The sequence below is a fragment of the Camelus ferus genome, chromosome 23 (assembly GCF_009834535.1).
Source record: "Camelus ferus isolate YT-003-E chromosome 23, BCGSAC_Cfer_1.0, whole genome shotgun sequence".
Taxonomy (NCBI): Eukaryota; Metazoa; Chordata; class Mammalia; order Artiodactyla; family Camelidae; genus Camelus; species Camelus ferus.
This window is the reverse complement of record NC_045718.1, coordinates 17,495,478-17,509,643: the sequence shown is the minus strand read 5'-3', so window position 1 is coordinate 17,509,643 and position 14,166 is coordinate 17,495,478. Positions and strand designations below refer to the sequence as shown.

Genomic DNA, 14,166 nt, shown 5'->3' with positions numbered 1-14,166 from the left:
TAAACCTCTTAGAAGAAAACAGACAAAACATTCTCTGACATATGTCATAGCAATGTTCTCTTAGGGCAGTCTATCCAGGCAATAGAAATAAAAGCAAAACTAAACAAATGGGAACTAATTAAACTTATAAGCTTTTACACAGCAAAGGAAACCATAAGCAAAATAAATAAATAAATAAATAAATAAGTAAGTAAGTAAGTAAGAAAACCTACAGAATGGGAGAAAATATTTGCAAAAGGTGAGACTGACAAGGGTTTAATTTCCAGAATATATAAACAACTCATGCAACTTAATAATTAAAAAAAAAAAACAAACAAATCCATCCAAAAATAGGCAGAAGAACTAAACAAGGAATTCTTCAATGAAGACACACAAAAGGCCAATAGGCATATGAAAAAATGCTCAATATTGCTAATTATCAGAGAAATGCAAATCAAAGCTGCAATGAGGTATCACCTCACACCAGTCAGAATGGCCATCATTCAAAAGTTCACAAATAATAAGTGCTAGAGAGGATGTGGAGAAAAGGGTACCCTTCTACATTGTTGGTGGGAATGCAGTTTGGTGCAGCCACTGTGGAAAACAGTATGGAGATTCCTCAAAAAACTAAAAATAGACTTATCATATAATCCAGCAATACCACTCCTGGGCACATATCCAGAGGGAACCTTAATTCGAAAAGATACATGCACCCCAATGTTCATAGCAGCACTATTTACAATAGCTAAGACATGGAAACAACCTAAATGTCCATCGACAGATGACTGGATAAAGAAGATGTGCTATATTTATACAATGGAATACTACTCAGCCATAAAAAATAATAAAATAGTGCAATTTGCAGCAACATGGATGGACCTGGAGATTGTCATTCTAAGTGATGTAAGCCAGAAAGAGAAAGAAAAAATACCATATGATATCACTTATATGTTGAACCTAAAAACAACAACAACAAAAAAGACAAATGAACTTATTTACAAGACAGAAACAGACTCACAGACATGGAAAACAAACTTATGGTTACCAGGGTGGATGGGGTGGGAAAGCATAAATTAAGAGTTCAAGATTTGCAGATACTAACTAACATATACATATATAAAGTAGATGAGAAACCAGCTCATACTGTATAGCACCAGGAACTATATTCAATATCTTGTAGTAACTTATGGTGAAAAAGAATATGAAAATGAATATATGTATGTTCATGTATGACTGAAGCGTTATGCTGTACACCAGAAATTAACACACTGTAAACTGACTATACTTCAATAAAAATACATTAAAAAACAAGGATACCAACTACCTTTGCCATAGCAATCAAATGGGCTTCAGGCCCCCCTGATGTGTACAGAAAAAGAAGGCCTTTCCCACTGACGTGTAGTCTGGGTCACAAGTGTATCTGACTATCATCCCAGGAAGATATGGAGATGCATGTCCTTCAGTGTGGTGGCTATTGTGAATCTTGGGTGGATGTGGACAAGCTAAAAACAAGTTCACCCAAAACACAAGAAAAGATATTTAGTTAAACTTAGAAGTATGAACATGCCAATACATCTAATAACATCTCTGTCTATTAGAACCACATGAAGACTCAAGACAGGAAGTTCCCAAGGCACTAAATGTTTGCTGATCAGTGGGAAGACCAATTTCCTAGAAGAAATACAGTCTCTCTTTACAGAGGATGGAGCTTGTGTGGATTATCACAGCCATAAATGAGCCTGATTTACAGGTAACTGCCATTTAAAGCCAGACTAATACGTGAAAGGAATGAGCTTACAGAGGTTAGGAGCACAACTTTACGCTCATCTTCTCCAGGGCATCCTGAGTTCCCTTGGCTAAAGGTGAGATGAAGGGTCAAGAAAATGTGTTCACAGGCTAGATCAGAACTCTTAGGAGTAACAGAAGGAGGATGAGTGCTCACATCAGATTTTCCTTAGTATTTCTACAGTATTGTCAATTCTGAAGTAAATTACTGACATCAACATGTGTTTCTTGCTCTGCACACCCATCCATCTAGTACAAAGACAACTAGTAAAAGAGATGGCAAACAGACTATTTTCTATGGTATTTAAGTGCTTTGAAAATATTCCCTGTAAAATCTGGGCTTCACCGATTCTCCGCACTCTCTGCCCCCTCCTCTCCTCACCATCCCACACTCCTCACCCCAGAAGGAAGGGTCATCAGAATACTGACAATCTGGGGATGGTGGGCCACATCTGGAGCCATCTGTTATTCATCTGGCAGGCAATTCTGTCTCTGATATTCATAACAAAGCCATGTTCACAAGCAAAAATAACTTCACTATAGAAATATGGACGTTTCACGTAGGTATGCTAATCTTTCTAGGGTGTGGGGAAATGTGCACTGACCAGCAGGACCAGAATGTTCGCAGAGAGGGGCAGGGCCGCTCCAAACCCCATTCCCCTGACTGTCATTTGTGCAGCGAATGGTGCTCTCCCCAGTGAGGCTGAAGGTCTTCCCTCTCTCTGGGTGAGAGACACATGTGTAAGTTATTTCTTTTCCAAAAGGAAAGACTTCCAGAGATTTTCCTGTGTGGTTCCCGTTAAGAATAGCCGGAGGATTTGGACAAAAGATTTCTAGAAAGAACACAAAAGTTTTAGATTCCATTAGTTTTGATCAAAATAATTATAAAATAATTATGCCCTGTGGCTGTTGCATTGATATCCTGTTTTTTTTTTTTTTTATGAGAACATAACCAAGTGGGACGGAATTTAAATATGTAAGGCTCGCTCTGAGAAGGAACTAACTTAGGTAAGACAAATTGCAGTTCATTATGAAAGTCCAAAGTTCCCTCCAGGTAGCTAAGTTTTTAATCTGTTTGGCAGTTAATTAATTAGGTGTTTTTCCAGTAGCCATTTTATTATCTAAGTTATGTCAGACATCAAAAGAGTCCTCAGTTGACAATGGGGTACATGATAGGCAAGGTTTGGCCCTCAAAGATTTGAAGGTCCAGGGAAATCTTGGTGAAGCTTATTAAAAGTGGACCATCATTTACAGCAGATGTAAATGTTTCTTGATGAGTCAAGACCTTATCATCTGTACCAATACCAAATATATAAGAATGTCATCAGAATACATAATTCCCAGAGGGCTCTTTATAGCCAGATTAAAGGGCTCCACAGAGACTTTTTCTTCTTGTTTTGTTTTTTAATTTCAGACTCTCAGCTTTCATTTCTTTCTGTCAATGTTTCTTTTTCTAACAGTTCCCTCCCTAAAACTGATTTGGTGCTTTTAATTTTAAATCAACTTAGGAAGAGATTTCAGAGCTTTTCAGAAATGTGTGTGTTAACAAAATGAGGGCCTCCAGACATCAGACAACGGTTGACTTCTCATACCTGGATTCTAATTACATGCTTGTTTTTCCAAAGTTTACTCATATATTTATTTTCAGCTTTAATGTCACAAGAAGGTTGAGCTTGCTGGATATCTGAGTTTAATACATATTTAATGTTCTTATAAAGTTCCACTGTAATCCCATAAAATGTTCAAATAGATTTCTTGTAAGGCATTTAAACAAAATCCAAAATAAAATGAACATTTTCCAAAAATCAGAGAAAGGGTATTTTAAAATAGTCTAGCCTTGCTTTAGTAAACAGAGTAGGATAAATCAGTATTGTTTTGGTATATATAACACTTTAATGTAATTATTAGTTTCTGAATCTTTTTTTAAGTGGGTTTTATTGAAATTTATGGCACTTTACCTAATCATTTCAAATACTGACATACCTTCCGGCACTGTAGTAATTTATCATATAACTCTGTTTTCTTTTCTCTGTAACACATCACATTTTAACAAATTATTTATATATTTTATTTTATAATTTGTTAAAAGATTTATTTCCTTGTTCATTCTCTGCCTTTCCAAATACAAAATGAACTTCATCAGAACAGGGACAAGACTTCCCTACTCGACACTCTCCCCTCAGCCAAAGTCCTGGCACATGGGAAACCTTCCTCAGTAAATACTATGCAGTAAATAACAAGCTGAATAAATAGCTCAGGTATGTGAGGGGATTAAAGGACATAAACATTTAAGAGAGATTCTGCCCTGGTGATAAAACTGAAAAAATAAATGAGCAAGTAAATTTTGTTGTAACTTTTATGTCATCTACTATCTCCCTACATCTTCCCCACTAAATTCTACACCAGAATTGAACTAATTACTTACAGATTACTAAAACATGAACACATGATGTATAAGACCTGCTAGTCCTTTAAAAACTTCTTCCAACAAAGGACTATTTTTGCCAATAATTTAGTTAAATAAAGAACCAGACAGTAAGTGATTTCATGACACATGAAACACACTTGAAAAAAAAAAAAATAAGGGAAGCTATCTAGGCTGCAGAGTTATTCTTTCTACTCACGTTCACACACAGGAGCAGTGCTGTTCCAAAAGCTTTTCACTCCAACCAAGGCACAATGACTAGTTGAGCTGCCTTTTAATCGAAACCTAAGGAAAAAAGGGGGTAGCAAATGGGTGAGCAATTCCCGTCTCTCCTTCACCTCTTCTCTGATGGGTGCTCAGTTTTCTCACTTCAGACTAACTATCATTTAGTTCTTAGGCTCAGGCCCAGTTAAAAGTCAGTTCATTAGGGACCTGAATTCAGTACTTGGCAGAAATTTAGAAGCCAAGTTATTCTAAAGAATCACAGTAGACTGTGATGAGCACAGCACTCAGAACTTGTACACTTAATAGTCAAACAGACATCATAGCCCAGTGTCACCCCAGAAGTCCCTGAACTCTGGGCTGGACTCTCCCCTGTGCTCTAGACTCACACCCCATCCCTCAGACAGCCCCCTGACACCCCTCTTATCCTCCTTAGTGGGTCGTGAGGAAGAACAGCTCCTGATCCGGGTGAGCAAAGCAGAGAACACCTGGAAAGAGACCTGGCATTGTTCTTGCCACTGCAGTTGTAATGGCCAGAAAGAGGCTCATGCAAGTCTCTGCCACCCTGGAATGACCGGATTATTATTGGATCCTGTTGTCCTTCTGAAATCTGCTGATCATTTCTGGGTGGTAGACTTTGTAAAGTCAAAGACTCCCTGGCAATTATTAAAATTAACTGCTGTATTGCCCAGTCTTGTTACCTCCCACAGACAGTGTACACTAACAAGAGTGCTAGAGCCACAGAAACAACTAATAATGTCACCTGAGACAATAACATTGGCCAACAGGACCCCAATGTCAGACACTCCTGATGCAAAAAGATATGACTGGATTCAAAGTACTTACCCATATACTACTATGAATTCCACTATTGATTAGTTTTTTACTTTCCTAAAACAACCCTTGCCTGATTTATCACATTGCAAACAATTTTTGCCCTACATGTCAAATTTTTTATTAGCAAATTTCCCACAGAAGTATATTTTTCTGCTTCCAAACAACTATCTTCCTGTTTACTTCAAGTTCCAACTGTGAATTCAAGGTCAGTGTCTACATTTATGTGCATACTCGACATTGAATTACATGTGCCATTTTCTTTATTTCCTAGTAGTGGTTCCCCTGAGTCTTGACACATTTCAAAACTGCTTAGAAGATAGTCTCCCCGGGTACTTCCACAGGTTAGCCTCTCTTTTTGGATTAATTCCTGAATCCAAGAGAGTCACTCTCCAGCATTGTGTCTCTAGTATCTGCTCTAGGTCACACTCACCCTTCATCACAAATGAAGGTCACTTTGGCCCCAATTTGGAAATTAAGTGGAAGGAGTACACGTCCATTAGGGAGTTGGTCCAAGAAGTCAGCACAAGATTTCACTGGGGAAAAAAAAATAAGTGAGATGTCCAAGTAAGAGACAAAGAGATTGATCTGTAAACCAGACAAGAGTACAGGCACTTGCACACCCAGACGCTGCTGGGTTCCATTCTCCTTGGACCTCTAATCTCTTATTCAGATATTAAATTTACTTGTGGCCTTGTATCTTACCAGTATAAAAATTTTTTTCCTACCTTGTTATTCAAACAGTTTCTCTCTCCCTGACAATTTTTTTCCTGGTAGTTGGAGTAATTCATTATTTACTTCCCTACAAAGAATGGACTTTTCTTGCAAATACTCTTTGAAACATTTTCATGCCATTAACATTTTAGCAGATAATTAGGGATGACCTACAAGACCAACTCTTACATCCACCTATCTGAACATATTTAGCAAACACATTTATCTTATCTCTAAAATTGGGAAAAATAAAAGAACACCCTACAGATACTTTGATAAACGTGGGACTGCTCCAAGGCAGGGTTTATTCACGTTTACAGACATCTTTGACACTGGACCACGTGAGGTTTGCTAGACACGTGATAGAGAATGAGTACCTGCGGTACTCAGGGTGGCATTCATACTTTAAAGATGTCCCAATGGGAAACTCAGATTCATTGGTTGGGATTTTCAACTTGGCAAGCTCAAAAGGATCTGGGGTGGTACAGTGACCTAGAGACCAAGAAATCAAGAACATTAGAGTGAACAAAAAAATTCCCAATGCCATACTTATTTGTCTTTTTCTTGTTAGATTTGATGTCTGATCACAAGAAACTGTTAGTTTCGGAAAGATAATTTCTTTGTAACCTTTGGAGGGGAAATTCCACTAGCATGTGCCCATTAGAGATTATACTATCTGAAAAGGCTCGAAGTTTCACTGAGTATTTTCACCAGAAGTATGCTGCAGGTGCTGCAGTTGGTGCTACCTCAAAACATGAAGGCCATGACAGTATACGTTAGGCCTTTGATGAGACTGATGAAATGAAATAGCAGCCTATAATGAAACAGAATATCAAAAGCCATACACACACACACACACACACACACACACACACATACACATAATTGAATCACTATGTTGTATAATAGGAATTAACACAATATTATGAAATGACTATACTTCAATTTTTAAAAAAATTAAAAATAACAACAACAACAAAAAACCCACATGTCACAACACATGAAAAACAAAAAAAGCTATTTTGGCATGTTTTGTTCTCCTGTCCTCTGCTTCTCTCCAAATCCTATAAAGACAGTATAACTTATATTAAGGTTGACAGATATTTACTTTCAATTCTTACATTTTGAAAATAAGTTTTTTTCTAATTCTGACTAGGACTAGAGCCATCACCCACTGACTCCCTCTCTTTTCACCAGCCCTCTAGAAGCTAAGAGCATCAGAGACTTGCTGATTGATGTTCATATATCTTAAAACACTTTATTAATGATTTGGCATTTAATTGGTTCAGAAGCACAAATAAACAGCACATTGTAATGACAGAAATTTGGAGTCTGGTTTAGATATTCTGAAGCCATTTGGAATGCGGGGCAGTGAGCACTGACCAAGAAGTTCACAGCGAGGGGCAGAGCTGCTCCAAATCCCGTTCCCGTGACCATCACTGGTGCAGCGGATGGTGCTCTCCCCAGTGAGGCTGAAGATCACCCCCGTCTCTGGGTGCGAGTCACACATGTAAGTCACTTCTGTTCCAAAAGGAAAGACTTCCAGAGGGTTTCCTGTGTGTCTCCCGTTAAGGATGTCTGGAGGATTTGGACACAAAATTTCTGGAAAGAAGACAAAAGACTTAAGTTTCACTGAAGAGTCTCACCAGAAGTACGCTACAGACAGGGTGCTAAGGTTGGTGCTACCTAAAAACACGAAGGCTACGACAGCGTACATCCGGCTTTTGATGAGATGGACAAAATGAAATGAGACTTCAGGCTCAGGGTATTTTTTTAATGAAAAAGTACAAAAGAACTTGCTTATCCTGAATCTTTCAGATTTTTAAGTTTTCTGGATAATAGGAACTTGACACCTTTAATGAAGCAGTAAAAGTTTTGGTTTTACTACTGGTATGAAAGATTCAGGACAGGCAAAGAGCACAGATGAAGTCTGTCTTCCAAGGTGCGTACATTCTCGGGAAATATTTCTACAGAGTATTTCATGTGTACTAATCACCTTAAACAGACGAAATCTCTCCGTGATAGCTTATCAATGCTGATCATCAGTCTTGAGTATGACAACAGTGCTGTCACAATGAGTTGAAACAAATATGGTTCATTGTAAAAACTCTAAATGATTCACTGCTTTTTTTTTAAATGCATAGATTTGTTTATGATTTATTATTTTTCCTTTACTTTCTGTTAGGCTTCAAATTGTTGCTTTTTTTCAGGGCTCTTCTTGGGGGTTTAAGAGAGTCATTTCCTCACTTCTAACTGGTGGTTCTAATGAGGCTTGGGATTTGGAAGGAGCTACTTAAACTAGAAAGAGTCGAGAAGAATAAGAGAAAGAGTGCAATCAATAACTGACCTGAAAGGCACGCCATTATGACAGCCATCTGTCATGTTACTTCAGTGACTGTGGAGTTTCTCAGGTAGCAAGGGTCTATACATGTTATGTTTTTTGTAAAGTTTTAGTATTAAAAAGCACCATCTGATGACTGAGCAGATTTCTAGCAACATGAATATTTTTAGTAAAATTTGATTGTTTAAGAATGTTTACAAATTCCAATCTTTAGGATCAAGAGATGAAGCAAATTCCTATCTTCTATTAAGGAACGGACAAACAGCTAGCTTAGGAGAAATCAGTGCAGGCATTGCATACAGAAAATTCATGTTTCAAAGAGGTTATTTCTGAATCTTTCAGCATAATTTATTGACATGCATATTTTGAGAGTTTAAAGACTCTTAAAATGCACCCTATCTAATGTTGCTTCTCACATCCTCCTCATTCCTGCATTGCTCTGATCTATCATCTCCACATTATTTAATTTGTTTTCTTTTGTCCATCTCCCCCTTGAGTATAAATAACATGGGCACAGGGAATACACTCATCCTGTTAACTACTATAACGCCAGTGCCTAGAAGAACGTTAAGCACAGAGTATCTGCTCAATAAATGATTAAAGGAATGAATGTGTCTTATTTGTATATTAGAAAATATGTAAGAAAATTGTAGAATGATTGCACCTTGATGGCACAAAAAACAAAAGGAAAGATGGAAGGGATGAAGAAAAAAAGAAATTTTTCAAAGTTTTACATTCTCTAGTCTCTACTGAACTAGAGGCAAAATATGAGAAGATTTATCACAAAGAATGTAACATTCAAAATGACAGAGACTGATTAGACGGTTCCCAAAACACATGATGCACAACAAAATGCATCACAACAAATTAACTAACAGTAAAATGCTATGAAAATAAGCTACTGATAGCAATAATTCAGATTAGAAGATAGAAAAACCACAGCTTGGGAGGCCATGGGTCAAATTATCAAACAGACTACAAGGAGAGATTGGCATGAGGTGCCAGCCCCTCTACTCACGCTCACACACAGGAGCACTGCTGTTCCAAAGGCTTTCCATTCCAACCAAGACACAGTAACTAGCAGAACTGCCTTTTAACTGGAATCTAAGGAAGAAAATGGTAGTGGATAGGTGAGTTTCTCAGCCAAAATGCCATCCTGTTTGCCAAGATGTCAGCATTTGGAGGATCTGAAGCCAGTAGGTGACAGAGGTTTAGAGGCCACATCAATCTGGGAAAGTCACAGCCTCCACTGAAGGAGAATGTCCTTAGCACAGTCTCTTGGTTACATAATACTGTAGTCCTAGGCTAAACTGAAGAAGGCTGCCATCTCCTACATCCAGGACCCAGACTCAGAGAAATCAATCTCTCCCTGGTCATTCCCTAATAAAGGTGACAAATGTGCTCAAAGTCACTATCAAAATGCAACAGCCTTCCAGTGCTGATGCTGGAATAGCAAGTAAAACAGCTCCCAGTATGGACTGGAAGAGCAGAGATTAACTGGAAGGAAAATAAAGATTGTTCTTTTGTGCCAACATTTAAGACACATTTGTGCAGAAGGCTCACAACAGCATGTTGGGCTATGGAAGTGTGACTCATCCAGAGGGGAAATAAAAGGAGATTGGAAAGGACTTTGGCAGGTAGTCATCCAAAACTCTCAATGTACATTGGAGCCTGATGGCTCCTAAATTTTCTTGGGTGCTTGTATTTCATGCCTGCCAAGGACTCTGTGGGTCATTTTGAGATCAGGTGCTTTGTTGCTCATTTTTGGAACTTCTCAGGGAGAGGTGTGCACAGTGTAAGGAGTCTGAGGTTCACATAAACAAGTTAATGATCTTACTGAAAACATTAACATCAGCCACCATGATCTCAGTTCAGAGCCCTTGGCCCATTACTAACCAGGTGACACAGGATTGGATTAAAAAATGCTTATTCATATACTTTCACTCCTATTACAAAATTCATTTTAGATGATTAATCTTTTTTCTGAAATAAGTATTAAATGATTTTAGTTATTTTAATAAGCTTTTTGTCATATATAAAACTTATTCTGGAACTCTTCAAATTTCTTATTTTGCTTTCCTGCTTGGAAAATATAATTTCTTCACTTTATGTATCATCTATATATACCCATAACTAGTAGTTTTATTGGTCTTTGAACCTACTATTTAATTTATGTCTCAGTTTTAACTTCATATATTATTGGTTCTACCTATTCATTACATTTCTTTCCTATATACACTCCCCAAATTTAGTATCCCTGAATGTTTCCCTTTTTTTTAAGTCACACTAAACCTACCCTTTTTGAATAAACCTCAATTTCAGTGCCTGGGAGATCAGGCAACTTCACACTCACCCCTCATCACAAATGAAGGACAATTTTGCCCCAAGCTGGAGATTAAGTGGAGCTAGCACTCGGCCATTAGGGAGCTGGTCCAACAAGGCAGCACATGATTTGACTGGAGAAAAAGAAGAACATACAGACATAACACTGGCACATGGACAATAAAAACAAAAGCTAAAAATGTCAGAGTGGCTGAGCATGTAGGCACCTGCACACGTGGGGGCTGCCGGGCTCCAGTCTCCCTGAGGCGTACAGCGCAGAGAAGCAGCCCCTCTGAGATCATAGCCGGGCTCACAGCTGTAGAACACTTCCTGCCCAGCGGAAAAGTCATCCTTGTCGTTGGGGCTGTGGTGACCATGCAGGATTTGGGGAGGTGGCTGACATACTGGGAAAGAACAGTCAAGTACTTGTCAGTTATAGGGAAATAGCTTTTCCTAAATTTCATCTTTTCCAAGGAGTTAGAGGCTCATGATTAAAGAGGATCAGATATAACAAAGGAATTCCAGTGATAATCCAGAGCCCCCTTGTTTCCATGTGGAAGTTAAGAGTAGGGAAGAGGTATGGCCAACAACCTCACAGATAGTGAGGGGTAGATGGTTAGAACCCAGTTATCCCACGACCAGCCCTAAAACACATTCTTAAGTTTATAGGCATGGGGTCCCTTCTTCCACTGCTGATTATCCAGCACAGAGTAATAAGTATTGGTGGGCTGCTACCCCACCCACCTATGTGCTGAAGTGGCAATCCAAGTTAAGCCTTTATCTTTCCGGTCATGAGAAGGTTTCCTGAGCCTAAATCTGTTAAAAAGATTTCCCCTTAACTCTTTGCTTGCACCTCTATGATCAAAGTGCAGTAACAATTCTTATTCGTATCTCTGGCCTTTTGTCCTCCAGCTGCTCTGTCAGTGGTTTTAAGAGGCTGATGCGGATGGGTGGAAAGGTTGTAAGCTCCATCCCTGTCCCTAGGTATCAGCCGCATTTACCCATCCACCCATAAGCCAGCTATTGTGGCATGAGAAGACAGGACTAGTCATCAAGAACAAATTCCACTACACAAGCCTGTCTGTGTAAGGAGAGGGCACATTTATTAGAGAGTGTGTGACTCAAGGAGTGGCTGCCTCCACTCATAGTCCTTTGGGTGTGTGCTCGGGTACCATCAGAACTCATCTGAATTTCAACCTAAGCTGTAGTTAATTAAAGATGTACAGACTTATAAATCAATGGAACCGTGTAGAAACTCTGGAAATAGACCCTTGCTCATATGGTCAATTAATACATGACAAAAGAGACAAGAATATACCATAGAGAAAACACGGTCTCTTCAATAAGTGGTGCAGGCAAAATTCGACAGCTACATGTAAAAGATTGAAATTAGAACTTTCTTTAATACCCTAAGCAAATATAAAATCTAAATGGATTAAAGACCTAAATGTAAGACTGGATACTGTAAAACTAGAGGAAAATATAGACAGATTACACTTTGACATAAATTCCAGCAATATTTTATTGATTATGTCTCCGAGAAAAATAAAATAGAAATATAAAAGCAAAAATGAACAAATGGGACCTAATTAAATTTAAAACTTTTGCACAGCAGGAAAACCATAAGAAAGTGAAAGGACAACACACTGAATGGAAGAAAATATTTGCAAAGGAAGCGTTTGAAAAGGGATTAATTTCCAAGATACACAAACAGCTCATTCAGCTTAATATTAAGAAAAATCCAAATTCCTCATACAAAAAAATGGGCAGAAAACCTAAATAGACATTTCTCCAAAGAAGACATACTGATGGACAAGAGACATATGAAAAGATGCTCAACACCACTAATTATTAGAAAAATGCAAATCAAGTCTACAAGGAAGTACCATCTCACAACGGTCAGAAAGCCCATCATCAAAAAGTCTCAAATAATAAATGCTGGAGAGGGTATGGAAAATAGGTAACCCTCCTACACTATTGGTGGAAATGCAAATTGGTGGAGCCACTTTGGAGAACACTATGGAGGTTTCTTGAAAAACTAAAGAGTTTTTAGAGTTACCATATGATCCAGTAATCCAACTCTGGGACAATTATCCACAGAAAACTCTAACTGGAAAAGACACATGCACCCGATGTTCACAGAGGTACTATTTACAATGGCCAAGACATGGAAGCAACCTAAATGTTCATCAACAGAAGAACGGATGAATCAGGAAGATGGGGTGAAATCTAACCAAGGAGGTGAAAGAATTATACACAGAAAACTATACACCATTGATGAATAAAATTAAAGAAGACTTTAAAAATGGAAAGATATCCCATGTTCCTGGATTGGAAGAATCAATACTGTTAAAATGGTCACACTACCCAAGGCAATCTACAGATTTAATGCAATCCCTATCAAATTACCTAGGACATATTTCACAGAACTAGAACAAATCATAATAAAATTTATATGGAACCACCAAAGACATAGAGTTGCCAAAGCATTACTGAAGAAAAAGAAAGAGGCTGGAGGAATAACTCTCCCAGACTTCAGACAATACTATAGAGCTACAGTCATCAAGACAGCATGGTATTGGTACAAACACAGACATATAGACCAATGAAACAAAACAGAGAGCCCAGAAATGAACCCACAAACTTTTGGTCAACCAATCTTCGACAAAGAAGGCAAGAATATACAATGGAATAAAGACAGTCTCTTCAGCAAATTGTTTTGGGAAATCTGGACAGCAGCATGTAAAACAATGAATCTAGAACACACCCTTACACCATACACAAAAATAAACTCAAATGCATCAAAGACTTAAACATAAGATACAATAAACCTCCTAGAAGAAAATATAGGCAAAATGTTATCTGACATACATCTCAAAAATGTTCTCCTAGAACAGGATACCTTAGCAATAGAAATAAAAGCAAGAATAAACAAATGGGACCTAATGAAACTTACAAGCTTCTGCACAGAAAAGGAAACCATAAGTGAAACAAAAGACAACCAACAGAATGGGAGAAAATTTTTGCAAATGAAACTGACAAAGGCTTGATCTCCAGAATATATAAGCAGCTTATATGACTTAATAAGAAACAAACAAACAACCCAATCCAAAAATGGGCAGAAGACCTAAACAAGCAATTCTCCAAGGAAGAAGTAGAAATGATCAATAGGCACATTAAAAAATGCTCAATATCACTAATTATCAGAGAAATGCAAATGAAAACTACAATGAGGTATCACCTCACACCAGTCAGAATGGCCATCATTCAAAAGTCCATAAATGACAAATGCTGGAGAGGCTGTGGAGAAAAGGGAACCCTCCTACACTGCTGGTGGGAATGCAGTTTGGTACAGCCACTGTGGAGAACAGTATGGAGATTCCTGAAAAGAATAGTAATAGACTTACCATATGACCCAGGAATCCCGCTCCTGGGCGTATGTCCAGAAGGAACCCTACTTCAAAATTACACCTGCACCCCAATGTTAATAGCAGCATCATTTACAATAGCCAAGATATGGGAACAGCTTAAATGTCCATCAACA

At 38.2% G+C, this 14,166-nt stretch overlaps 1 protein-coding gene across 2 annotated transcripts in view; it reads right to left on the bottom strand.

Annotated features, from left to right (window-relative positions):
- The window catches only part of CR1 (complement C3b/C4b receptor 1 (Knops blood group)), a 107,236-nt gene that overhangs the window by 20,157 nt on the left and 72,913 nt on the right, over window positions 1–14,166 (bottom strand). For both annotated transcript variants that reach the window (XM_032467077.1, XM_032467078.1), the window contains 7 exons: window positions 10,850–11,026; window positions 10,654–10,756; window positions 9,319–9,404; window positions 7,343–7,561; window positions 5,679–5,781; window positions 4,389–4,474; window positions 2,370–2,597 (listed from right to left, as the gene is read on the bottom strand). In XM_032467077.1, the coding sequence (XP_032322968.1) occupies window positions 2,370–2,597; window positions 4,389–4,474; window positions 5,679–5,781; window positions 7,343–7,561; window positions 9,319–9,404; window positions 10,654–10,756; window positions 10,850–11,026 (1,002 nt within the window). The remainder of the gene's footprint in view (window positions 1–2,369; window positions 2,598–4,388; window positions 4,475–5,678; window positions 5,782–7,342; window positions 7,562–9,318; window positions 9,405–10,653; window positions 10,757–10,849; window positions 11,027–14,166) is intronic.